Consider the following 26,790-nt stretch of genomic DNA (forward strand, 5'->3'; position numbering starts at 1 on the left):
ATCTAGTTAGGCATGTAGCCTTTTCCAGCATGTGTAGGAAAGATGGACAAAGCTCTAATGAGTACGTTTCTCCTAGGTATCGAGAGCATTGTCCAGCTGGACAACCTGTGAAAGTACGAGTCTCCTATCAGAAGTTGCTTAAGTACTATGTGTTGAATGCCTTGAAGCATAGGCCTCCTAAGGCCCAAAAGAAGAGGTAAGACACCAGCGGGCCCCTGCTTTAACTTGTGTTCCGAAGGTAATCAGCATGTATGTGCCTCTGATCATATAAAATAGCATTTATTGAAATGAAATTGGGAAAATGGAAGCAAGAGGTTTTTTTTTTTTCCCCAGTCTTTGGCTTGAACTCAGGGCCTGGGCACTGTCCTTGGACTTTCTCAAGGCTAGATCTCTACCTCTTGAGCCTCAGCACCACTTCCAGCTTTTTTCTATGTATGTGGTACCTAGGAATTGAACCTGGGTCTTCGTGCATGCTAGGCAAGCACTCTACCACGAGGCCAAACTCCCAGCTCTGAAGAGGTTTTTTTCTTTGCTGTTTTTTGTTTTCATTTTGTCTTATTTGTTCATTTATCTGTCTTTGGGAGGGAAAGAGAGGAGGGTTCACAGAAATGCAGGGACAAAGGCTGAACAAATGCAGCAGTGGCACTAGAGTGAATAAGAACTATACAACTTGTAGGTGGGGATGCAGGGAAACACTGGGAGAGAAGGTGACATTGCTTAAAAAGAGTTGGGTGCGGTGGCTCATGCCTGTAATCCTAGCTATTCAGGAGGCTGAGATTTGAGGATCACGGTTCAAAGCCAGTCCAGGCACTAAAAAATGTGAGACTCTTATCTCCAGTTAACCAACAGAAAACTGGAAGTGGCACTGTGGCTCAAGGGTTAGGGTGGTAGCCTTGAGTTGAAGAACTCAGGGAGAGCACCCAGGCCCAGAGTTCAATCCCAACAACAGACCAAAAAAAAAAAAAAAAGAAAAGAAAAAGGGGAAATAAAAATAAATAGTACTTTTTTTTTTTTAATGTTATTGTGGGATTTGAACTCTGAGCTCCTCAGCTCAAGGCTGGTGCTTTAATACTTTGAGCCATAGCTCCAGTTTTCTGGTGACTAATTGGAGATAGAGTCTCACAGACTTTTGGACTTTTGTGCTGTGATTGCTTTGAACTGCGATTCTCAGATCTCAGCTTCCTGAATAGCTAGGATAACAGGCATGAACAATCAGTGCCCAGCAGAAATAGTACTCTTTACCTGACTTACATAATTGTGACCCTTTGTACATGACCTTTATAATAACAATAAAAGTAAAGATAATAAGTATGCTAATTTTCACTCTTTATTCTCACCTAGGTATCTGTTCCGCTCCTTCAAAGCTACCAAATTCTTTCAGTCCACTAAACTGGACTGGGTGGAGGTCGGCCTACAAGTTTGTCGCCAGGGATACAACATGCTTAACCTTCTCATTCATCGTAAAAATCTGAACTACCTGCATCTGGACTATAACTTCAACCTCAAGCCTGTTAAGACACTCACTACCAAGGTGTCTACATTGGACCTTACGGTTTTCCTCAGCTTAGGGATGTGTTATTATTGTCATTGCCAATTTATATTCTTTCTGTTTTGATATCTTCAGGAAAGAAAGAAATCTCGTTTCGGGAATGCTTTTCATCTTTGTCGGGAAGTACTGCGATTAACTAAGCTGGTTGTGGATAGTCATGTGCAGTATCGCTTGGGCAATGTGGATGCTTTCCAGGTGAGGCCAGGTATCCCTGACCCATGTTGGGGGAGGCTGGGTGGAGTCGCTTAGGCTCAAAGTCTGATGGGCAATTACATTTCAGCTGGCAGATGGATTGCAATATATATTTGCCCATGTGGGGCAGCTGACGGGCATGTATCGATACAAATACAAGTTGATGCGACAAATCCGCATGTGCAAGGACCTGAAACATCTCATATATTACCGCTTCAACACGGTGAGACTCTTCACTGACTTCTTCCATTTATTTTATTCTGTTTTTTTTTTTTTTTTTTTTTTAATTTTCGAAATCCTTCTGGAGAAAATGATTTTTTTTTGGTTGGTTATAGGACTTAACTCAGGGCCTGTGTGCTGTCCCTGAGCTATTCAGCTCAACTCTAACACTCTACCACTTGAGCCACAGAGCCACTTCAGTTTTCTGGTGGTTAATTTGAGATAAGAGCCTTACGGACTTTAGTTCCTGGGCTGGCTTGGAACTGTGGTCCTCAAACCTCAGCCTTCTGAATAGCTAGGATTATAGGCATGATCCACTAGCACCTGGCTTTTTAAAAAAAATTTTTTTCTTTTGCCAGTTCTGGGGCTTAAACTCAGCCTGGGCACTGTCCTTAGGCTTTCTCAAAGCTAGACCTCTACCCCTTGGGCCACAGCATCATTTCTGTTTTTTTTTTCTGTATATTTGGTATTGTGGAAACAAACCAGGGCTTCATGCATGCTATACAAGCACTCTACCACTAGGCCACACTCCCATCCTCCCCCTTTTCACCCCCCCCCTTTTTTTTGTTGTTGTTGTTGTTGGTTGTGGGGCTTGAACTCTGGGCCTGGGTGTTGTCCCTGAGCTCTTCAGCTGAAGACTACTGCTCTGTCCCTTGAGCCACAGGGCCATTTCTGTGATTAATTGGAGATAAGAGTCTCATGGTCTCTGGCCAGGAGTTTGGCCTAGTGGTTAAAGTGCTTGCCTAGCATGCATGAAGACCCGGGTTCGATTCCTCGGTACCACATACATAGAAAAAAGCCGGAAATGGTGCTGAGGCTCAAGTGGTAGAGCTCTAGCCTTGAGAAAATCCAAGGACAGTGCTCAGGCCCTGAGCTCAAGCCCAGGACTGGCAAAAAAAAAAAAAAAAAAAAAAAAAAAAGAGTCTCATGGTCTTTAGTTCCTGGGCTGGCTTTGAACCATGATCCTCATATCTCAGCCTCAGGAGTAGCTAGGATTACAGGTGTAAGCCACCAGTGTCCAGCACTGCCACCCCAACCCCATTTTTTTTTTTTTTTTTTTTTGTTAGTCATGGGGCTTGAACTCTGGGCCTGGGAGCTGACCCTGAGCTCTTCAGCTCAAGGCTAACACTCTTACCACTTGAGCCATAGAGCCACTTCTGGTTTTCTGGTGGTTAATTAGAGATAAGAATCTCATGGACTTTAGTGCCTGGGTTGGCTTGAACTGTGATTTTTTTTTTTTTTTTTTTTTGCCAGTTCTGGGCTTGAACTCGGGGCCTGAGCACTGTCCTTGGACTTTCTCAAGACTAGAGCTCTATCACTTGAGCCTCAGCACCACTTCTGGCTTTTTTTTCTATGTATGTGGTACCGAGGAATCGAACCTGAGTCTTCGTGCATGCTAGGCAAGCACTTAACCACTAGGCCAACCTCCCGGCCCCTTGAACTGTGATTTTTAACTGTTTTTTTTTTTTCCTTTTTTGGTATTGAATCAAACCCAGGTTGTTGTACTTGCTAGGCTACTGAGCCGCATCCCAGCCCTGAACTGTGATTTTTAGACCTTAGCCTCTTGAGTTGCTAGGATTACACCTAGCCACTGTGCCCCCTCCCCCTTTTTTTTTCCCCCTGAGGATTGAATCCAGGGCCTTGAGAATGCTAGGCAAGTTGCCATTGAACACATCCCCAGTCCTCTGCCCACTTGTGATCTTTTAATAAATTACTAATTCATCTTCTTGATTTCTGCTTGTGGTTGTAGGGCCCTGTAGGGAAAGGCCCTGGCTGCGGCTTCTGGGCTGCTGGCTGGCGAGTCTGGTTGTTTTTCATGCGTGGCATTACCCCTTTGCTGGAAAGATGGCTTGGCAACCTCCTGGCCCGGCAATTTGAAGGTGAGTAATCCTCTTTATCTGACTTTTTGTTCATTTGTTTAAGTTTTAGCAAGGCTTTATTTTACTCTAACAGGAAAAGGAAGAGACAAATAGAAAAAGAGAAACGTTTCCTGTCAACATATAGGATGGACAAGGACTACTGTCCAACTTCACATTGCTACTTGAAGGGTAGATGACGTGTGTCCTTCTGTCTTTCCTTCCTTCCTTTCTTTGTTTCTTTCACCAGTCCCGGGGCTTGAAGTCAAAGTTTGGGCACTGTCCTTGGGTTTTTCTTTTTTTCTTTTTTGCCAGCTCTGGCTTGAACCTCAGGGCCTGAGCACTGTCCTTGGATTTTCTCAGGCTAGAGCTCTATCATTTGAGCCACAGCACCGTTTCTGGCATTTTCTATGTATGTGGTACTGAGGAATTGAATCTGGTTCTTGGTGCAGTCTACCACTATGCCAAACTCCTGGCCCAGGGTTTTTCTTTCTTTCTTTCTTTCTTTTTTTTTTTTCATTAATGGGGCTTGATTGTGGGTCTTGGGTACTGTCTCTGAGCTCTTCAGCTCAGGGCTAGCCCTCTACCACTTTGCGCCACAGCATCAGTTCCAATTTTCTGGTGATTAATTGGAAATAAGAATCTCATGGAGTCTACTGTCCAGGCTGGCTTTGAACCATGAGCCTCAGATCTCAGCCTCCTGAGTAGCTAGGGTTATAGGCATAAGCCACTGGTACCCAGGTTTGTCCTTGGATTTTTCTCAAGGCTAGCACTATTCCAATTTAGCCACAGCACCACTTTTGGCTTTTTTTCTGTGTATGTGGTATTAAGGGGTCGAACCTGGCACTTCATGCATGCTAGGCAATCACTCTTCCATTAGGGCATACTCCTGGCCCTGATAACCGGTCCCTGTGAATCATGCTGGAGTGCTCTCCTTTTCAAATAAATGACCTCTAGCATTCTGTTTGTTTGTTTGTCCTGGGGGCTTGAATTCAAGGCCTGAGCACTGTCCTTGGACTTTTTCAAGGGTAGAGCTTAACCACTTCCCATAGCACCACCCAGCTTTTTCTATGTATGTGGTACTGAGGAATCCAACCCAAGGCTTCGTGCATGCTAGGTGAGCACTCTACCACTAGGCCACACTCCCGGCCCCTCTGTTTCTTTTTCTCAGGAATTTTGAGGCTATCAAGCATTTGCAGGAATGGAAATTTCTCACAAGTATAGTTGTGAATATGAGATAGCTTGTCTTTTTACATGTGTTAGGTGTTGAGATGCTTTGTTCATATTTACTGATTTCATCACCATGGGTCATTCCTTACTTCTAGGCCGACATTCAAAGGGGGTAGCAAAGACAGTGACAAAGCAGCGAGTAGAGTCCCATTTTGACCTCGAACTTAGGGCAGCTGTGATGCATGATATTCTGGACATGATGCCTGAGGGCATCAAACAGAACAAGGCCCGAACCATTCTGCAGCACCTCAGTGAAGCTTGGCGCTGCTGGAAGGCAAACATTCCCTGGAAGGTAGGCTTGTCCCCACCTCAATGGAGTCACGACCATCTTCTTTCTGGGATTAGGGTTACCACGCCATGCCCTTAAAGGCAGCCTGGATTTTATCACATCTATCATTTTCTCATTGCACTTGTATGTTCAGGTCCCAGGGCTGCCAACACCCATAGAGAATATGATCCTTCGATATGTGAAGGCCAAGGCTGACTGGTGGACTAACACTGCTCATTACAACAGAGAACGGATTCGTCGTGGGGCCACTGTAGACAAGACTGTTTGCAAAAAGAACTTGGGCCGCCTCACCCGGCTCTACCTGAAGGCAGAACAGGAGCGGCAGCACAATTACCTGAAGGTTGGTTAGAGTACCTAAGGCAGGATATTGGGGGTTGGTCAGGAGAGTGGATCACAAGAGTTGGGACCATGTCTTGTCCTGGGTTTGGACTTTAGGGAGAGACTAATTACATGTATGTCCTTCTTGCAGGATGGGCCTTACATCACAGCAGAGGAAGCAGTAGCCGTGTATACCACCACTGTACATTGGTTGGAAAGTCGTAGATTCTCTCCCATCCCTTTCCCCCCACTTTCCTACAAGCATGATACCAAGTTGCTCATCTTGGCTCTGGAGCGACTCAAGGAAGCTTATAGGTAAGAAGTAGGCTACATGGGTAATAGAGGAATTATTTTTATTGTCAAGAGTCCAAAGAAAAGTTTAGCCTTCATTCTTTCTGACTTTGGTGTCCTCTTGGTTTTTTCATTCACCTTTCTATTACTTTGTTAGTGTCAAGTCTCGGTTGAACCAGTCACAGAGGGAGGAACTAGGTCTGATTGAACAAGCCTATGACAACCCCCACGAGGCATTGTCCCGCATCAAGCGTCACCTCCTCACACAGAGAGCCTTTAAGGAAGTGAGTGAGATGCACCCTAAGTTATCTTTTGGCCTATTGGCTATTTATTCTTGGCACCAAGGTGGCAAGTTACTCAGGTGATTATTGGATTAATGTGAGACAACTTCCTTATCTCACAGGTGGGCATTGAGTTTATGGACCTCTATAGCCACCTAGTACCAGTGTATGATGTGGAGCCACTGGAAAAGATAACTGATGCTTACCTGGACCAGTATCTATGGTATGAAGCAGACAAGCGACGCCTTTTCCCACCTTGGATTAAGCCTGCTGACACAGAACCACCTCCATTGCTTGTTTACAAGTGGTGTCAAGGTAAAACTTCTGGAATCATCCTTTGAAGATGTGAGGAAAAGGAGTCCGTCAGTTGGGTTCTATCCTTTGAAGATGTGGGGAAAAGGAGTCCGTCAGTTGGGTTCTGCATCAAAATTTTTCCCTCATCTGAATCATCAATCCACTCTTTTGTAACAACGCAATAATGTTGATGTTAAATTGAGCATCGTTGGCACTTGGTAGCAATATGAAATAGTGAATGCGTGGTAGTGGAATTGAGTTATAGAATGGCACTCACTATAAGGGGAATTTCTAGCCGGGTGTGGTGACTCACACCTGTAATCCTAGCTATTCAAGAGACTTAGATCTGTGGATTGCTGTTCAAAGCCAGCCCGGGCACTAAGGAACTGGAGATTCTTTTTTTTTTTTTTAAACTTCACCTTTGAGGTTTTATTTATTTATTTATTTATTTATTTATTTTGCCAGTCCTGGGCTTGAGCTCAGGGCCTGAGCACTGTCCTTGGACTTTCTCAAGGCTAGAGCTCTACCACTTGAGCCTCAGCACCATTTCTGGCTTTTTTCTATGTATGTGGTACTGAGGAATCGAACCCGGGTCTTTGTGCATGCTAGGCAAGCACTCTACCACTAGGCCAAACTTCCAGCCCCGGAACTGGAGATTCTTATTTCCCATTAACAACTAGAAAACCAGGCATGAAACTGTGGCTCAAGGAGTAGGGTAGTAGCCTTAAGCTAAAGAGCTCAGAGATAGCACCCAGGCCTAGAGTTCAAGCCCCACAACTGACCAAAAAAAAAAAACAAAAAAAGGAATTTCTAACTTGCTGGCGCTCTGTCTTGCCTATTTCTTAGGTATCAATAACCTGCAGGATGTATGGGAGACCAGTGAGGGCGAGTGTAATGTTATGCTGGAGTCACGCTTTGAGAAGATGTATGAAAAGATTGACTTGACCCTACTTAATAGATTACTGCGACTTATTGTGGACCACAACATAGCTGACTACATGACAGCTAAGAACAATGTTGTCATCAACTATAAGGTGTGTCCCAGGGCAAGGCAGCATGTAATTAATTGTGTTGGGGAAGAGATTGCTTGGACCACAGAGTTAGAATTTGGTAAAAGGAGAACAAAAGAGATTGGATCCTCAAATGACCTAAGTCATAGCCATCCATGGGTTGTGAAGATTTGTGGTTCTTTATTTTTAGGACATGAACCATACAAATTCATATGGGATCATCAGAGGCCTGCAGTTTGCCTCATTCATAGTGCAGTACTATGGCTTAGTGATGGATTTGCTTGTGTTGGGATTGCACCGGGCCAGTGAGATGGCTGGACCCCCTCAGATGCCAAATGACTTCCTCAGTTTCCAAGACATAGCCACTGAGGCTGCCCACCCCATCCGACTCTTCTGTAGATACATCGATCGCATCCATATTTTCTTCAGGTAAGAGACTTGCTCAGACTTATTTCTCTGTGATGAAGCAATCCTACATACTAAAGCAGCTATTAAAATCTTGACTTCTGGGCAGACTTGAAAGTGAAATGAAATTTGGTTTGAGGAGTGGAATTTTCATATCTGGAGCTAGAATTTCTACAAGGTGTCAGTGTTTTACTCATCAACAACATGATTTCTTTCTGTAGATTCACAGCAGATGAGGCTCGGGACCTGATCCAGCGTTACTTGACAGAACACCCTGATCCCAACAATGAGAACATTGTTGGATATAATAACAAGAAATGCTGGCCCCGAGATGCTCGCATGCGTCTCATGAAGCATGATGTCAATTTGTGAGTGTTGCATTGGGCCAGTAGGAATATCAGCCTGAGGGACATGAAAGCAGTTAGGAATTTGTATTCTGGTGGGGGGAATGAAGGGGTGGGAATATCATTGGTCTGACCTTTGATATTCAGGAAGTATCTGAGGACTGATGTGACTATATGTTCTCTGGATTCAGGGGTCGAGCAGTCTTCTGGGACATCAAGAACCGTCTGCCACGATCAGTGACCACAGTTCAATGGGAGAACAGCTTTGTGTCTGTGTATAGTAAAGATAACCCCAACCTGTTGTTCAACATGTGTGGTTTTGAGTGCCGCATCCTGCCTAAATGCCGTACCAGCTATGAGGAGTTCACCCACAAGGATGGAGTCTGGAACCTACAGAATGAGGTATAGTCTAGAAAGGACAGTATGACTAACATTACCTTTCCCCTCCACTTCTGTGGTAAATGAGATGAGAAATACAGGCATCCAAAAAAAAAGGAATGAAACCATAGGTATTCTTTTTCTTTTTTTTTTTTTTTTTTTTTTTCCTGCCAGTCCTGGGCTTGGGCTCAAGGCCTGAGCACTGTCCTTGGACTTTCTCAAGGCTAGAGCTCTACCACTTGAGCCTCAGCACCACCTCCAGCTTTTTTCTATGTATGTGGTACCAAGGAATCGAACCTGGGTCTTCATGCATGCTAGGCAAGCACTTTAACCACTAGGCCAAACTCTCGGCCCCATAGGTATCCTTTTTCATAATCAGTCCATTGAGCCGCTTATTGTGTTAGCAGTCTATTGAAACTTAGTGGTGCTCACAGTTGTTCCTTGCTTCTGTTGCAATCCCAGAGATAAATTAGATTTGACCTTGTGGTTTAGGTAACCAAAGAGCGAACAGCCCAGTGTTTCCTGCGTGTGGATGACGAGTCAATGCAGCGCTTCCACAATCGTGTGCGTCAGATTTTGATGGCTTCTGGATCTACCACCTTCACAAAGGTACAGAAAGCCCTAAGCCCTGACTTCACTTATCCTACATCCCCTGCTCATCTCTTAGCCCTTTCAACTCCCCTACTGATTTGAGCTCCTTTCTTCCCAGATTTGCTTTTAGTATACCTGTGTCCATACTTCATGGCAGAAGTAGGGAGTGCCCTTGAGAATTCTCTGTAGGGATTCAAACTTATGTCTTTTTTTTTTTTTTTTTTTTTTTTTTTTTTGCCTGTCCTGGGGCTTAAACTCAGGGCCTGAGTGCTATCCTTGGGTTTCTCAAGGCTAGAGCTCTACCACTTAAGCCCTAGTACCACTTCTGGTTCCTCCTCCCTGCTCCTCGTGGTACTGAAGAATCGAACCTGGATCTTTGTGCATGCTACACAAGTACTCTACCGCTAGGCCAGACTCCCAGCCCAAACTTGCATCTTTGAAAGTATGATGATTCTAAAGGCAAACATACGAGTTGGAATCTCTAATTTGAACAAAAAGTAATCAGTTTCCCAGTTTCCTTTTTGTCAGAAAACTCATATTTTAACCATTAGTATGAAATGTGGTTCTCAGTCTTTCTTTTTCCCTTCTTCCCTTTGTTCCTTCTTTCCTTCATTGTTTTTTTGCTGGTCCTGGGGCTTGAACTCAAGGCTTGGGCTCTGTCCCTGAGTTTCTTTTTTGCTAAAGGCTAGCACTCTACCACTTGAGCCACAGTGCCACTTCTGGCTTTTTGCAAGTAGTTTATTGGAAATAAGAGTCTCATAGACTTTTCGGCCTGGGCTGGCTTCAAAACATGATCTTAGCCTCCAGAGTAGCTAAGATTATAGGCATGAGCCACCAGTGTCAGGCAGTTATTATTTTTTTGTTATTTCCAGAGGCCTAGCTGAAGGCAGCTGGAATTAAGAAAAAATAATATGAAAATTTGTTGATGGTTAGAAGGTTATTTCACCCTGGTTTACCTTAGCATTTCACTTGGTATATTTCCCTTTCATTCTCACTTTTCTAAATCTTTATGCAGCATATGCAGAATTCTTCATATATTTTTATTAGGGCTTCTAGTAAGGTCATATTTTCTTACCTTTTTGAAAAAGGTTTTTAATTGTGCCAATCTTGGGACTTGACCTCATTGACCTGAGCTCTTTTTGTTCAAAGCTTTCCCACTTTAGCATAGCTCTGCTTCCTTTTTTGTTGCTCAGTTAGAGATAAAATTCTCATGGCCTTTCTTTCATGGTCTGGCTTTGAACTATGATCCTTATACTTCAGCTTCCTGCGTATCTAGGATTACAGGTTTGAGCCACCAGAACCTGGCTGTATTTTATATTAAAAATTGATTGTGGTGCTGGGAGTTTGGCCTAGTGGTAGAGTGCTTGCCTAGCATGCACAAAGACCCAGGTTCAATTTCTCCGTATCACATACATAGAAAAAGCCAGAAGTGATGCTGTGGCTCAAGTGGCAGAGTGCTAGTTTTGAGGAAAAAGCCCAAGGACAGTGCTCAGGCCCTGAGTTCACGCCCCCCGACTGGCACAAAAAAAAAAAAAATTGATTGTGGCGGGCCGGGAGTTTAGCCTAGTGATAGAGTGCTTGTCTAGCATGCACGAGGACCTGGATTTGATTCCTCAGTATTACATACATAGAAAAAAAAGCCAGAAATGGTACTGTGGCTCAAGTGGTAGAGCTCTAGCCTTGAGAAAGCCCAAGGACAGTGCTCAGACAGAGTTCTAGCCCTGGAACTGGCACCAAAAAGAAAAAAAAGGGTGCTATCACCAAGGAAATTAGAATGAGAAGAATAGAGAGCAGATTTGGACCTGTGAACAGACAGAGAAACAGTGTAACCAGAATTGCAGTATTTTGGGATGTCAGGAACACATGTTCAGAATTGGAGTGGGTCCTTAACAGTGTCAATTGCCTCAGAGCATTCAGTTAGATAAGGACTGAAAAGTATCCATTGGAGTTGCCAGTTAGGACGTCATTGGTGACCTTAGAGCTGTTTCAGAAATAGTGGTGATGGAAGCCAGATGGGAGGCTTTATGGGGGATGAGTGATACAGCAAGAACTTTGTATTTGCCAGAGTTGGAGTGAGAGCAAATTAGATGCCACCTAGAGGGAGCTGTAAGTCAAGACAGGTATTTTGAATAAGAATAACTTGAAGGTATTTAAATTAAATGAGTAGCTTGCAGCTCAAAAGTAAGCAGAGAAGCTGAGTAGGAAAGTTCAGTACAGGTAGAATACAGAAAAAGAAAGGGAAAACAAAACATTCTTTGAATCTAATAGAAACATGTTCTGAATAGCAGTGAATACAAATGAGGTTAGCAGGAAGTTAACACGAGATCATAAAATTTCAGCTTTGCTTGCTTGGGAGTAAGGAGTTAAAAGTGCACATAGTGGGCTCGATGACTGGGATGCAGTATGGTAACACTTGTTGAAGGAACTGAGAGGGATAGACAAATGTGTTGAGGTTCCAGATGGGTTCCGAGAAAGTAGTGGTAATTATATGGGTGATCATTCTAGAAGCATGCAGCTACTTAATGACAGGATGAAGAAAGTATTATAGTGTTGGTCTCAGAGTTCTAAGGTCCAACTAAAGGTCAAGGGTGCCATCCCCCTTGGGATCTTAGATAATGGGAGAGGAAAGATAAGGAACAGACCAGAGGAGGCCACTGTCCTTGGAAAAAATGTAGGCATAAAGGGACCAGATGAGAAATCAGAGCCTGTATAATAGAGGCTGTAACCACTGTAGTTAGAAGGACATGACCCATTCCAAATGTACCCCCCCCCTTTTTTTTTAACATGGGTCATGGGGTTTGAACTTGGCCTGGGTACTGTCCCTGAGCTCTTCAATTCAAGGCTATTGCCCTACTCTTGAGCCAACCCCCACTTCCCTTTTCCAGAGGTTAGTTGGAGATGAGAATCTCAGGTCCTTTTGTGCCCAGGCTGGTTTTGAACCTAGATCCTTAGATCTCAGCCTCCTGAGTAGCTAAGATAACAGGTATGAGCCACAGTGCCCGGCTTCAAAATGTACCTATTTTTATTTCTTTTAAAAATTACTGAGGGTGGGAGGAGGGAAATGGGGACCAAGACATGAGAAAGGGTATCAATGTTTGTGAAGTAATGCACCTTCTATCTGGTGAATATAATGTAACCCTTCTATTAATTACAATAAAAAATATATGGGAGAAAAAAAATTACTGGGCTGGGGCCGGGAGTTTGGCCTAGTGGTAGAGTGCTTGCCTAGCATGCATGAAAACCCAGGTTTGATTCCTTGGGCCACATGCATAGAAAAAGCTGGAAGTGGTGCTGTGGCACAAGAGGTAGAGCTCTAGCCTTGATAAAGCCCAAGGACATCACTCAGGCCCCTGAGTTTAAAGCCCAAGGACATCACTCAGGCCCCTGAGTTCAAGCCCAGGACTGGCAAAAAAAAGAATTACTGGGCCAGGACCAGGAGCATGGCTTGGTGGTAGAATGCTCACCTAGTATACAAGAAGCCCTGGGTTTGATTCCTCGGTACTACATACACACAAAAAGCTAGAAGTGGTGCTGTGAGTCAGGTGGAGGAACACTAGCCTTGAGCAGAAGGTGTTCAAGAACAGTTCCCAGACCCTAAGTTCAAGCCCCAGGACTGGCAAAATAAAAGTCTCATGGACTTTTGGGCTTTTTTTTTTGTCTTTATGGGACTGGCTTTGAACCATAATCCTCAGATGTCAGCCTCCTGAGGATTACAGGCATGAGCCACTGGTGGCTTCAGTTCTTTTTATAGATTAGTAACATTCCAACATACAGATATACCACATCTGTTTCCATCTTTGTAAGTCTATGAGCATTTGGATTTTTTTCCCCCTCTGTTTTTTGGGTATTATGGGTAATTTGCTATTGTTATGATTTTTATAGATTTGTATGTTTGCTTTGTGACAAACCACTTCTAGCTTTTTTCTATGTCTGTGGTACTGAGGAATTGAACCCTGGTCTTAGTACATGCTAGGCAAGCACTCTACTACTAGGCCAAACTCCCGGCCCTATGACAAATCCTTTAAAACAGGATCTCACCATGCTGCCCAGGTTGACTTCAGGTTTGGTATGTAGTTTAGACCAACATCACACTTGATACTCTCCTGTTGCTGCCAGCGGTACTGTTTTTTTCCCCTGTTGGGATCAGTCTTGGGGCTTGAACTCTGGGCCTAGTTGTCTCTGAGCTGTGCAGCCCACGGCTATGCCCTACCCCTGGAGTGACTGTGCCACTTCTGGTTTTCTGGTGATTAATTGGGGATAATGGTCTCAAGGACTTTTTAGTGCCTGGGCTGGCTTTGAACCACGATCCTCATTTCTCAGTCTTCTGAGTAGCTAGATTTACATTATAGGTTTGAGCCATTGCACCCAGCCTACTTCCAGTTCTTTTGGTTGTTAACTAGAGGTAAGAGTCTTACGGACTTTTCTTGCCCATGTTGGCTTTGAACCGTGATCCTCAGATCTCAGCCTCTTGAATATTAGGATCGTTGCCACCTGACTTGTACAGGGTTTTATGTGGACTTTTTTCCCCCTTTTTTCCTTTTTTTTTTTTTTTTTTTTGTGCCAGTCTTGAGGCTTGAACTCAGGGCCTGGGCCCTGTCCTTCGGCTTTCCACTTGAGCCACAGCACTATTTCTGCCATTTTATGTGTATGTGGTATTGAGGAATCGAACCCAGGGCCATGCTTTGGCCCCATGGACATGTTTTTATTTTACATGGGTAGAATTTCTCAGTAATACAGTAACATTTTCTAGTAACTTCTAGTATTCAGTAATTGCACCATGTTATATGGCTACCAGTAGTACATGAAGGTTTCATTTTCTTTATAATCTTGCTAATTTTTGTCACCTTTCCATCCTTGTAGTCTCAAGTTTCTTGTGAATCCCCCTTCCTTTCCTCCATGACTCACTTGGAATTATTCTTTCCTACCAACTTTAGATTGTGAATAAGTGGAATACAGCTCTCATCGGTCTTATGACATACTTCCGAGAGGCTGTTGTAAACACCCAGGAACTCCTAGACTTGCTGGTAAAGTGTGAGAATAAGATTCAGACACGTATCAAGATTGGACTGAACTCCAAGATGCCAAGTCGGTTTCCTCCTGTTGTGTTCTATACTCCTAAGGAATTGGGTGGACTTGGCATGCTTTCCATGGGGCATGTACTTATCCCCCAATCTGACCTCAGGTAGGGTTTCATTGAGAATCTCTAGTGTAAGATGCTATTGTTTAGACCTTTCGGGTAAAAGGCTATTTCTTTACTTTTAGGCTTTACTTTTCTCTATTATCTTGGTTGCCCAAAACAGGTGGTCCAAGCAGACAGATGTAGGTATTACACACTTTCGTTCAGGAATGAGTCATGAAGAAGATCAGTTGATTCCCAACTTATACCGCTACATACAGCCATGGGAGAGTGAATTCATTGACTCTCAGCGCGTCTGGGCTGAATATGCACTCAAGAGACAAGAGGCCATTGCTCAGAACAGGTGGGCATCTGGGAAGCCATGACAATCTGTGAGGAGTCTTGTATGGAGGTGATGGGCGGAATATTACTTGTATTTATTTATTTTGTGTCTGTCCTGAGGCTTGAAATCAAAGCCTGAGTGCTGTCCTAGAGCTTTTTTAGTCAAGGTTAGGTCTCTTAACACTTGAGCCACAGCTCTACTTCTGAATTTTTGGTACTTAATTGGAGATGAGTCTCATGGACTTTCCTGCTCATGTTGGCTTCAAATTTCAGTTCTCACATCTCACCCTTCTGAGTAGCTAGGATAACAGGTATGAGCCACCAGCACCTGGCTAGAACATAACATTTTTTTTTTTTTTTGCCAGTCCTGGGCTTGAGCTCAGGGCCTGAGCACTGTCCTTGGACTTTCTCAAGGCTAGAGCTCTACCACTGGAGCCTCAGCACCACTTCCAGCTTTTTCCTATGTATGTGGTACCGAGGAATCGAACCCGGGTCTTCATGCATGCTAGGCAAGCACTTTAACCACTAGGCCAAACTCCAGGCCCCTAGAACATAACATTTTTAAAAAATTATTTTTTTGCCAGTCCTGGGGCTTGCACTCGGGCCTGAGCATTGTCCTTGGGCTTTCTCAAGGTTAGAGCTCTACCACTTGAGCCACCGCACCACATCCGGGTTTTTCTTTTTTCTTTCTTTATTTTTTGGGGTCATGGGGCTTGAACTCTGGGCCTGGGTGCTGTCCTTGAGTTCTTCAGATCTAGGCTACCACACTACCCCTGGAGCCACAGCCCCACTTCCTGTTTTCTGGTAGTTAATTAAAAATGAGTCTCACTTCTTTAGTACCCAGGCTGGCTTGGAACCGCAATCCTCAGATATCAGCCTCCTGAGTAGCTAGGATTATAGGTGCCTGGCAATTTCTGCCTTTTTTCTATGTATGTGGTACTAAGGAATTGAACTGGGTCTTCATGCATGCTAGGCAAGCATTTTACCAAAGGGCCAAACTCCCAATCCCAAACACACCATTTTTTTTTTTTCCTTTTTGTCTTGAACTCAGGGCCTGGGCACTGTCCTTGGGCTTTTCTCAAGGCTAGTGCTCTACCATTTGAGCCACAGCATCATTTCTGGCTTTTTTTTCTATATATGTAGTACTGAGGAATCAAACCCCGATCTTCATGCGTGCTAATAAGCAAGCACTCTACCACTAGGCCAAACTCCTGGCCTCCCAAACATACCATATTTTAAAAGAAGGAGTTAGGTTTTTCTGTTCCTGCTTATCCTTATCCAGGGTGGAATGATGATCTTGCTGCATGAGAGTATTATGACCTTAGTTTTTGGGTTTTTTTGGACAGACGACTGACTTTAGAAGATCTAGAAGATTCATGGGATCGTGGCATTCCTCGAATCAATACCCTTTTCCAGAAGGACCGACATACATTGGCTTATGATAAGGGCTGGCGTGTCAGAACAGACTTTAAGCAGTACCAGGTATGTGAAAGGGGTAGTAGAGAAATTTTATCTAATGAGGAATACTTAACGACCATCCTAGGAACTTGGAGCAGAAGCCTGACAATACTTGGTTTTCCATTAGGTTTTAAAACAGAATCCTTTCTGGTGGACACACCAGCGGCATGATGGAAAGCTCTGGAACCTAAACAACTACCGTACAGACATGATCCAGGCCCTGGGAGGTGTAGAAGGAATTCTGGAGCACACACTCTTCAAGGGCACTTACTTCCCTACCTGGGAAGGTCTTTTCTGGTAAGGATTCTCCTCTCTTACAGGAACTTATTACAGTTCTCTGAGCTCATCCCTATGAGCTTTTTTTAGTCTAATCTGGTATTTCCCAGATAGCTACCACCTGAAAGTCAACAGTGCTCTGATAGAATCTCACCTCACATGATTCTTCCAGGGAGAAGGCCAGTGGCTTTGAAGAATCTATGAAGTGGAAGAAACTAACTAATGCTCAGCGATCGGGATTGAACCAGATTCCCAATCGTAGATTCACCCTTTGGTGGTCCCCAACCATAAATCGAGCCAATGTAAGTATGGTTCTTAGACAAGGGAGCTGGAAACAGACAAAAAGATGTCTTAATTATATCCTGAGAACTAGAGTCTCTTGATCTCTAGTGACACATTCCCTCTCTCCTGGCAGGTATATGTAGGCTTTCAGGTGCAGTTGGACCTGACAGGTATCTTCATGCATGGCAAGATCCCTACACTGAAGATCTCTCTCATCCAGATATTCCGAGCTCACTTGTGGCAGAAGATCCACGAGAGCATTGTTATGGACTTGTGTCAGGTAGGCTAGAATTGACGGATGAGGGTATCAGAAAAAGAGTTCTGTCAGCCTTCTCTTTTGAGTATGAGAGATCTACCTTGGATGCTATAATGATGGAGATTCCTATTGCTTGCTTCTCTTAAAGTCTACACTCTCATCCTAAGTGGATTTCCATAGTAAGTTACCACCTATCCATCTTCTCATTTAGGTGTTTGACCAGGAACTGGATGCACTGGAAATTGAGACTGTGCAAAAGGAGACAATCCATCCTCGAAAATCCTATAAGATGAACTCTTCCTGTGCAGACATATTACTGTTTGCCTCCTATAAGTGGAATGTCTCCCGGCCTTCATTGCTGGCTGATTCCAAGTAAGTAATTTATAACCTACTTTTCAGCATCCAGGTAACTTGGTATTACACTGTTTTTCTAGCAGGACTAAAGAAGGTGTTATTCTCATCTTTCTTTATCCTTTGTTTGCTTTTATAGAGAGAGGCTCACTATGTAGCTCAGCCTGGACTTGAACTTAGGATCCCCCCATTTCATCTTCATAAGTTCTAGGATTATAAATATGTCACTGCACCTAACTCCCTGCCTGACTTTCTTTCAAGCTTGAAGCCTGTGCTATCACTGTAGCCTATGATACTCTTAATGAGACCTACTGATCCTGAGGTAGAAGAGGCAGAGGGGATGGCTTCGTGATTTCAATGTCATGATTAGAGGTTCTTGTGGCTCTGAAGACGTGTTTTACTTGTAGCTTTCAAGAAACCTCTTTCCACTTTTTAGGGATGTGATGGACAGCACCACCACTCAGAAGTATTGGATTGACATCCAGCTGCGCTGGGGGGACTATGATTCCCATGATATTGAGCGCTATGCCAGGGCTAAGTTCCTGGATTATACCACGGACAACATGAGTATTTACCCTTCACCCACAGGTGTGCTCATTGCTATTGACCTGGCTTATAACCTGCACAGGTGAGTTAGAGTTTTGAAGCATATAATATCCTTTAACTATACATATAGTTTTATATACTTGTTGGTGGTGGTCATGGGGCTTGAACTCAGGGCCTGGGTGCTGTTCCTGAGCTCTTTTGCTGAAGGCCAGCTTTCTAACACTTCAGCTACAGTGACACTTCCCAATTTTACTAGTGTTTAATTGGAGATAAGACTCACACAGCTGGCTTTGAGCCTTGATTCTCAGATCTCAGTCTCCTTGAGTAGTTAGGATTACTGGTGTAAGCCACTAGAGCCTGGCTTACATTTTAATGCTCTCAATTTAAGGTAAAGATCTTTTGTAATTTTCCCAGGTGAGATGAGATTTCCTATTCTGAGTCTCATTTCCTAGTACATATGTACATTCATCAGTTATGTTAACCTAGCCAAGTATGTCTTCCTATGAAGAGCTATACTTATCCTTGTTCTTGCTCCCTCCATCTTCACAGTGCCTATGGAAACTGGTTCCCAGGTAGCAAGCCCCTCATTCAGCAGGCCATGGCCAAAATCATGAAGGCAAATCCTGCCTTGTATGTATTACGGGAACGGATTCGCAAGGGACTCCAGCTGTATTCATCTGAGCCCACTGAGCCTTATTTGTCCTCTCAGAACTATGGTGAACTCTTCTCCAACCAGATTATCTGGTTTGTGGATGACACTAATGTCTACAGAGTGACAATACACAAGGTGAGTGTTAGAAGCAGTGTGGGGGGTGGGGGTCCAAACACCTTTGTGAGTATATAAGACGAAGTGTGTGTAGTATGTAGAGATTGGGATGAAAGCAAGATGGTTATGTCTAGGTCTTGCTAACTAATGTGATCATTTTTTAGACCTTTGAAGGGAACTTGACAACCAAGCCTATCAACGGAGCCATCTTCATCTTCAATCCACGCACAGGACAACTGTTCCTCAAGATAATCCACACATCTGTGTGGGCTGGACAGAAGCGTTTAGGACAGGTGAGCAGCTTAAATTATGGTGAGGCCATTGAATCTTGCTGTCTCTAAATCTTGGTGTGTAAGAGGACAATGAGAGAGAAAAAAGTTACTGTTTATTGAAAGATAATGTCTCATTTGAATATTACCCTTTTCTTTTAGGAGGTCTAGAATATGTGAGACTCTTTATTACATTCTGGCTGATCTTTCTGAATCTCTGATTGCTAATTGGGCAATTGGTTACTTTTTCTTTTTTTGCCAGTCCAATAGCTTGAACTCAGGGTCTAGGAGCTGTCCTTGAGTGTTTTTTGCCCAAGGCTAGTACTCTGTCACTGAGCCACAGTTCCACGTCTGTCTTTTTGGTGGTTAGTTGGAGAGGTGTTGGGTTTTTTGTTTTGTTTTGTTTTGTTTTTTGCCAGCTGTGGGGCTTGAATTCAAAGCCTGGGCACTGTGCTTGGATACTTTTTGCTCAAGACTAGCACTCTGCCACTTGAGCCACAGTGACATTTCAGGCTTTTTCTGTGTATGTGGTACTAAGGAATCGAACCTGTGTCTTTGTGTGTGCTAGGCAAGCACTTTATCACTAGGCCATGCTCCCGGCGCCGAGAGAAGGATTTTGTGGACTTTCTTGCCTGGGCTGGCTCCAGACTGTAATCCTCAGATCTCAGCCTCCTGAGTAGCTAGGATTACAGAGGATAGTTACTGGCATCCAGGTCAGGCTACTGATTTCTAAAGGGAACATCTATTTTTTTGCTTCTTAGACATTTGTTACATGTGCATTTCAGTTGAGCCAGCTTTTTTTTTTTTTTTTTTTTTGGTGGATCTTGGGGTTTGAAATCTGGGCCTAGGAGCTGTCCCTGAGCTCTTCAGCTCAAGGCTACTACCCCCCCCCCCCCAGCCACAGCCCCACTTCAGGTTTTTTAGTGATTAATTATAGATAAGAGTGTTTTGTTTTTGTTTTTTGTTTTTTGTTTTGCCATTCCTGGGCCTGAGCAATGTCCTTGGACTTTCTCAAGGCTAGAGTTCTACCACTTGAGCCTCAGCACCATTTATGGCTTTTTTCTATGCATGTGATATTGAGGAATCAAACCCGGGTCTTTGTGCATGCTAGGCAAGCACTCTACCACTAGGCCAAACTCCCGGCCTCAAGCCAGTTTCTTTATGGCATGTTTCCTCTAGCAATAAGTCCAGAAGTTAGGGGCCGAGAGTTTGGCCTAGTGGTAGAGTGCTTGCCTAGCCTGCATGAAGACCTGGGTTTGATTCCTTGGTACCACAAACTTAGAAAAGCTGGAAGTGGTGCTGTGGCTCAGACATTAAAGTGCTAGCCTTGAGAAAGCCCTAGGACAGTGCTCAGGCCCTGAGTTCAAGCCCCAGTACTGGCAAGAAAAAAAAAAAAAATCAAGAAGCTACTATTCTAAAACCCTAATCTTTGTATCTACTCTGTAGCTCCCCCCTACCCAGTCCTGGGGCTTGAACTTAGGGCTTGGGTACTGTTCCTGAGCTTCTTTTGTGCAAAGTTACCACCCTACCACCATGAACCACAGCACCACTTTTGGTGATTAACTGGAGATAAGAGTCTCACGGACTTTTTATTTTTTAGTGCCCAGGCTGGCTTTGGTGCTCAGCCTTTGTGCTGTTTTTTTTTTTTTTGCCAGTCCTGGACCTTGAACTCAGGTCCTGGGCACTGTCTCTAAGTTTCTTTTGCTCAAGACTAGTTTCTTTTGCTCTACCACTTGAGCCCACAGCACCAGTTCTGGCCTTTTCTGTTTATGTGGTACTAAGGAATTGAAACCAGTCCCAGCTTTGAACTGTGATCCTTAGATCTTAGCTTCCTGAGTAGCTAGTATTACAAGTGTAAGCCACTCACCCCCCAGATTATTTAGTGAGAAGCCCCTCTGTAAAAGGCTGATACTTTTTCTACTTTGTAAGCGTCTCATTTAATACCAGTGTTTATCAGGAGCATAGTTTATTTGGAGACTAGGAATCTTATGTTCTAGTTCTGGGAGAGTAGGCTCAATATTCTTCTCTCTTGGTTTTTAGTTGGCTAAATGGAAGACAGCTGAAGAAGTGGCTGCCCTGATCCGATCGCTGCCTGTGGAGGAACAGCCCAAGCAGATTATTGTCACCAGGAAGGGCATGTTAGATCCATTGGAGGTAAAAGGGCAGTTGAGATATGAGGGAAGAAGTCTGAGGTGTTCAGGTTCCATTTCTAATCTTAGACTTGTCTTGTCTTAGGTACACTTACTGGACTTCCCCAACATTGTGATCAAAGGATCAGAGCTCCAGCTCCCCTTCCAGGCTTGTCTCAAAGTGGAAAAGTTTGGGGATCTCATCCTTAAGGCTACAGAGCCCCAGATGGTTCTCTTCAACCTCTATGATGACTGGCTCAAGACTATTTCATCTTACACGGTAATATGTCACTTCAAGAGGGTGTCCCTGAAGGAGTGCATTTAGTGTCAGTAGAAGATCCTATGCCTTAGGTTTCCCCACAAGCCATTTAATGAGGCGATTTTCAACTTTTTTTTTTTTTTTTTTTTTTTGTGGGTCATGGGACTTAAACCCTGGGCCTGGCCACTGTCCCTGACCTCTTCAGCTTAAGGCTACCATCCTACCCCTAAGCCACAGCCCTACTTCCCCTTTTCCTGGAGATTAATTGGAAATGAGCCTCAGGTTCCTTAGTGTCAGGCTGGCTTTGAACCGCATCCTCAGATCTCAGCCTCCTGAGTACCTAGGCCTGAGCCACCACACCCGGTGCCATTTTCAAATTTTTGATACATAGATGGGAAGAAACTGTCGCCATGAGAGGGATTAGGATCCTAGAGTTTGAAGTCAATTCTTGAGTTTTCTGGAACAATACAGAAAGATGGAAGATCTTGAAGTGGTTGACTTCTTGACACTTTGAAATCTTTTTCAGGCTTTCTCCCGTCTCATCCTGATTCTGCGGGCCCTACATGTGAATAATGACCGTGCAAAGGTGATTCTAAAGCCAGACAAAACTACTATTACAGAACCCCACCACATCTGGCCTACCCTGACTGATGAGGAGTGGATCAAGGTGGAGGTGCAGCTCAAGGATCTTATCTTGGCTGACTACGGCAAGAAAAACAAGTGAGCAGTGATGGTGGGGAAGCATGTAGGAGATCCCCAAAGGGCAAAGTGCATCTAAGCTTAGCATTTAGTCCTACGAATTTTTCAAGAAATAATCTTAGAGATGCCAAAAAAGGTAGACAGTATTTTCAGATAATGTAGACAGCACCCAGTCTCTTGGCCATTGCTTTTCATGAAGGTATTCTTGCCATTCTGAGCAGGATCTTTCTTTTCCTTCTTCCCTCCCTCCCTCCTTTCTTTCCTTTCTTTCTTTCTTTCTTTCTTTCTTTCTTTCTTTCTTTCTTTCTTTCTTTCTTTCTTTCTCTTTCTCTCTCTCTCTCTCTTTCCTTCTTTCTCTCTCTCTCTCTCTCTCTCTTCCTCTCTTTCTCTCTTTCTTTCTTTCTTTCTTTCTTTCTTTATTTCTTTATTTCTTTATTTCTTTATTTCTTTATTTCTTTCTTTCGTCCTGGGGCTTGAACTCAGGGCCTAGGCATTGTCAGGCTTTCTCAAGGCTACTGCTGTACCACTTGAACCACACAGTACCACTTCTGGCTTTTTCTGTGTATGTGGTACGGGCTTTATGCATGCTAGACAAGCACTCTACTTCTAGGCCATACTGGCCCCAGGATATTTCCTTCCTTCCTCCTCCTTCTTTTTTGTGTTTTTTTTTTTTTGTGGTCCTGGGTTCTAGGCCTGGGTGCTGTCCCTGAGCTCTTCAGCTCAAGGCTACCACTCTACCACTTTGAGCCACAGTGTTATTTCCAGTTTTCTGGTGGTTAATTGGAGATAAGACTCACACAGACTTTTTTCCCCAGGCTGGCTTTGAACTGTGATCCTCAGATCTCAGCCTCTTGAGTAGCTACAATTATAGGCATGAGCTGCTGGGCTCATGGCTCTGATTTTTTTTTTTTTCTTCCACTCCTGGGCTTGAGCTCAGGGCCTGAGCACTGTCCTTGGACTTTCTCAAGGCTAGAGCTCTACCACTTGAACCTCAGCACCAGTTCCGGCTTTTTTTCTATGTATGTAGTACCAAGGAATGAAACCTGGGTCTTCGTGCATGCTAGGTAATCACTGTACCACTAGGTCAAACTCCCCGCCCCTGGCTCTGATTTTTGTTCATTTTATTTTTGTTATTGGTGCTGATTTGGGACTTGAACTCTTTTGCCCAAGCTAGCACTCTACCTCTTACTACTTCTGACTTTTTTGGTGACTAATAATAGATGAATCTTATGAACATACCCCTGCTGGGCTTACTTCCAACTGCAGTTCTCAGATCTCAGCCTCATGAGTAGCTAGGATGAACAGGTGTGAACTTAGCTTATCTATAGTTTTTGTTGGTCAAAGGGCTTGAACTCAGGGCCTGGTACTGTCCCTAGCTTTGAACTATGATCTTCAGATCTTGGCCTCCTAAAGTAGCTGGGCTTATAGGCACCAGCCATCAGTGACAGGGTTTTTTGCAACAGAGTTTTACTATGTGGTCCAAGCTGCCTTGAATTTATAATACTCCTACTCAACCTTCTGATTGCTGGAATTACAATCATATGCTACCATGCCTGGCTTGAAATACATACACATGTGTGTGTGTGTTTCCCTTTTGGGTACTGGCATTTGAACTCTCCAGGCATGTACTGTCACCTGAATCACATATATAGGCTAGCATTTCTTTTTTCTTTTTTTCTTCCGGTTGTGGGGCTTGAACTCTGGGCCTGGGCACTGTCCCTGAGTTCTTCAGCTCAAGGCTACCATCCTACCTCCTGAGCCAGAGCACCACTTCTGGTTTTCTAGTGGTTAATTAGAGTTAAGAGTCACTCAGGGTCTTGAGTGCCTGGGCTGGCTTTGATCCCTGATTCTGAGATCTCAGCTTCCTGAGTAACTAGGATTATAAATGTGAGCCATTGTACCTGGCTAGCATTTTCATTTTTGAGAATTGTTTTGTGTCATTTGAGAACTATCTGGGATAGTGTGTTCTGCCCTGTTCACAAGTTCTATCCTTGGCAAGGAGTGTAGCCTAGTTGTACTCGCCTCGCATGCACAAAACCCAAAGTTCGATTCCTCGGTACCATATACACAGAAAAAGCCAGAAGTGGTGCCATGGCTCAAGTGGTAGAGTCCTAGCTTTTAGAAAGTTCAAGGACAGTGCTCAGGCCCTGAGTTCTGGCCCCAGGACTGGCAAAAAATAAAAATAACAAAACAAGTTATATCCTTGATATTAAGGCACAAGTGATTAGGGGAAAGGATCTGTTGTAACTCAGACTGTCCCCACAGTGTGAATGTGGCATCCCTGACACAGTCAGAAATCCGAGACATCATCCTGGGCATGGAAATCTCAGCTCCATCACAGCAGAGGCAACAGATAGCTGAGATTGAGAAGCAGACCAAGGAACAGTCACAGCTGACTGCAACCCAGACTCGCACTGTCAACAAACATGGTGATGAGATTATCACCTCTACTACCAGCAACTATGAGACCCAGACCTTCTCATCTAAGACTGAATGGAGGGTCAGGTACTGTGAAGAGCAAGAGGGCAGTGATGCACAGTTTGTTTGCTGATAGTGTTGAAAGATCCTGACATTCTCTGTTTTATAGGGCCATCTCTGCTGCCAATCTGCACTTACGGACCAATCACATTTATGTTTCATCTGATGACATCAAGGAGACTGGTTATACTTACATCCTTCCAAAGAATGTGCTTAAGAAGTTCATCTGCATATCTGACCTTCGTGCTCAAGTGAGTCTGTTTAACGAGGCCATAATTGTACACATATGTCATATGCCTCAAACTTACCTGTAATTCCCAGAACATGAGATGTTTGAAGATTCATGAATGAATAACTAGAAAAGGATAGCCACAGTAGCAGGAAGGGTTTTGTTTTTGTTTTTGTTTTTTTGTAACAGTACTGGGACTTAAACAATGGTCCCCTTTGAAGAGATAAAAGGTAGCTCAGTGAAGGAACTGAAAATGACGAATATAGTATGAAAAGGTGATTATTAGTAAACAAGGATTTTGTATTTTATGAAACACCATTTTGTGGCTTTCAGACTGACAAATTTGAAGATTGTTAATATCATATGAGTAACTTGGTAGTAGATGGTTCCTCTGTTAGTATCAAACTTAACATACCAATCTGGGATGTGTAGCTTGGTGGTAGAATGTTTGCCCAGCTTTCATGAGGATTCAATCCCTTGCATATGTATGTGCATGCGCGCACACACACACCTACACCTACACCTACACCTAAATTCGAACCCCATGTAGTCCTGTTTTTTCTGATGTAGTATTTAGTATTCATTGAGCTGTATGCTTATGGATACGCAATACTTACTGAAAAGAGCATACCCAGGAGATACTGGTGGGGACAGTGATTGAAGTCCAGGTGATTCTGATGCAGGGCTTTCTGCTTGTATTTGAGAAAATTCATTCTTATTCTTGTTAGTGGATGAAATCCAAACTGACATACCTTAATACTGTGGGCTGATACTAAGAATGTTTCTTGCCTCCCTTATCTTCAGATTGCTGGATACCTGTATGGGGTGAGCCCACCAGATAACCCCCAGGTAAAGGAAATCCGCTGTATCGTGATGGTACCACAATGGGGCACTCACCAGACTGTGCACTTGCCTAGCCAGCTGCCCCAGCATGAGTATCTGAAGGTTAGTGTGACAGAGCTTGGGAGGCTTCCTGCTATAGATGAGGTAGTGGGAAAGTAGTAATTTTATTATTATTACTGAAGATCATTATTTTATTCCTCTTTGCCTGTAGGAGATGGAACCCTTAGGTTGGATCCACACACAGCCCAATGAATCCCCCCAGCTATCTCCCCAGGATGTCACCACCCATGCCAAGATCATGGCTGACAACCCATCTTGGGATGGTGAGAAGACCATAATCATCACCTGCAGGTAGGTGTGGGTCCTCTGGAAGAAGTATGATGGAGAAGACAGTGCGTGCCAGGGTCCAAAATGGTAGCCTGTCTCACTCCTGTCTTTATGCCTCCCCAGCTTCACGCCAGGCTCCTGCACGCTGACAGCCTATAAGCTGACTCCTAGTGGCTATGAGTGGGGCCGCCAGAACACAGACAAAGGCAACAACCCCAAAGGTTATCTGCCCTCACATTATGAGAGGGTCCAGATGCTGCTGTCTGATCGCTTCCTTGGCTTCTTCATGGTTCCAGCCCAGTCCTCATGGAACTACAACTTTATGGGTAAGTAGTGAGTAGTGTGTTTGTGTGATTTCAGCACAGATGGGGGGATTAGTGATCGGTGAGACTTAGACCCTTAGCACTTGGGGCCTGATTCTGCCTTGGAAATGCTTGGTGAGGCAGGCGACGACCCTTGTTAACATTTGATGTTTCCCTCTCCCCTAAGGTGTCCGTCATGATCCCAACATGAAGTATGAGCTGCAGCTGGCAAACCCCAAAGAGTTCTACCATGAGGTGCACAGACCCTCCCATTTCCTCAACTTTGCGCTCTTGCAGGAGGGTGAAGTCTATTCTGCAGACCGTGAAGACCTCTATGCCTAGTGTTTTCCTCAACCCCTCCTGCTTCAGAGTCCCCAAAGGCTGGAGCTTCCTTTCCCAGCCCACAGACAAGCTGGTGACATTCAGCAGCTTGGCCCTCTTTCCCTGTTTTGTGCTTGTGTTGTTGATAGCTTGTGATCCTGAACAAAATAATAATAAATTTTGTATAAATGGGGTAGTTTGGGATTTTTTTTTCCCCCTAAACTCAGATTCTGCATGTAGATAGGTCAGGGGGCTGGTCTGAGACAGCTGTTGACACCAGAGTGCTGTGCTCGG

The 26,790-nt window shown here is 44.0% G+C and overlaps 1 protein-coding gene across 2 annotated transcripts in view; it reads left to right on the forward strand.

The window, feature by feature from the left end:
* Prpf8 (pre-mRNA processing factor 8) overlaps positions 1–26,692 on the forward strand; it is a 34,285-nt gene extending 7,593 nt beyond the window's left edge. For both annotated transcript variants that reach the window (XM_090350455.1, XM_090350454.1), the window contains exons 10-43: positions 77–196; positions 1,342–1,531; positions 1,625–1,744; positions 1,830–1,964; positions 3,711–3,840; positions 5,142–5,338; positions 5,469–5,675; positions 5,805–5,968; positions 6,102–6,228; positions 6,348–6,540; positions 7,366–7,553; positions 7,720–7,958; positions 8,156–8,302; positions 8,470–8,680; positions 9,149–9,265; positions 14,182–14,429; positions 14,548–14,727; positions 16,052–16,187; positions 16,291–16,460; positions 16,612–16,741; positions 16,855–17,001; positions 17,189–17,349; positions 17,765–17,956; positions 18,424–18,661; positions 18,805–18,933; positions 20,950–21,063; positions 21,145–21,318; positions 21,824–22,017; positions 24,262–24,501; positions 24,584–24,725; positions 25,508–25,648; positions 25,758–25,897; positions 25,997–26,199; positions 26,363–26,692. In XM_090350455.1, coding sequence (XP_090206581.1) covers positions 77–196; positions 1,342–1,531; positions 1,625–1,744; positions 1,830–1,964; positions 3,711–3,840; positions 5,142–5,338; positions 5,469–5,675; positions 5,805–5,968; positions 6,102–6,228; positions 6,348–6,540; positions 7,366–7,553; positions 7,720–7,958; positions 8,156–8,302; positions 8,470–8,680; positions 9,149–9,265; positions 14,182–14,429; positions 14,548–14,727; positions 16,052–16,187; positions 16,291–16,460; positions 16,612–16,741; positions 16,855–17,001; positions 17,189–17,349; positions 17,765–17,956; positions 18,424–18,661; positions 18,805–18,933; positions 20,950–21,063; positions 21,145–21,318; positions 21,824–22,017; positions 24,262–24,501; positions 24,584–24,725; positions 25,508–25,648; positions 25,758–25,897; positions 25,997–26,199; positions 26,363–26,517 — 5,719 coding nt within the window. In that variant the 3' untranslated portion in view covers positions 26,518–26,692. The remainder of the gene's footprint in view (positions 1–76; positions 197–1,341; positions 1,532–1,624; positions 1,745–1,829; positions 1,965–3,710; positions 3,841–5,141; positions 5,339–5,468; positions 5,676–5,804; positions 5,969–6,101; positions 6,229–6,347; positions 6,541–7,365; positions 7,554–7,719; positions 7,959–8,155; positions 8,303–8,469; positions 8,681–9,148; positions 9,266–14,181; positions 14,430–14,547; positions 14,728–16,051; positions 16,188–16,290; positions 16,461–16,611; positions 16,742–16,854; positions 17,002–17,188; positions 17,350–17,764; positions 17,957–18,423; positions 18,662–18,804; positions 18,934–20,949; positions 21,064–21,144; positions 21,319–21,823; positions 22,018–24,261; positions 24,502–24,583; positions 24,726–25,507; positions 25,649–25,757; positions 25,898–25,996; positions 26,200–26,362) is intronic.
* The last annotated feature ends 98 nt before the right edge of the window (positions 26,693–26,790 follow it).

The sequence above is a fragment of the Megascapheus bottae genome, chromosome 17 (assembly GCF_031878675.1).
Source record: "Megascapheus bottae isolate mThoBot1 chromosome 17, mThoBot2.hap1, whole genome shotgun sequence".
In the NCBI taxonomy this organism is placed as follows: Eukaryota; Metazoa; Chordata; class Mammalia; order Rodentia; family Geomyidae; genus Megascapheus; species Megascapheus bottae.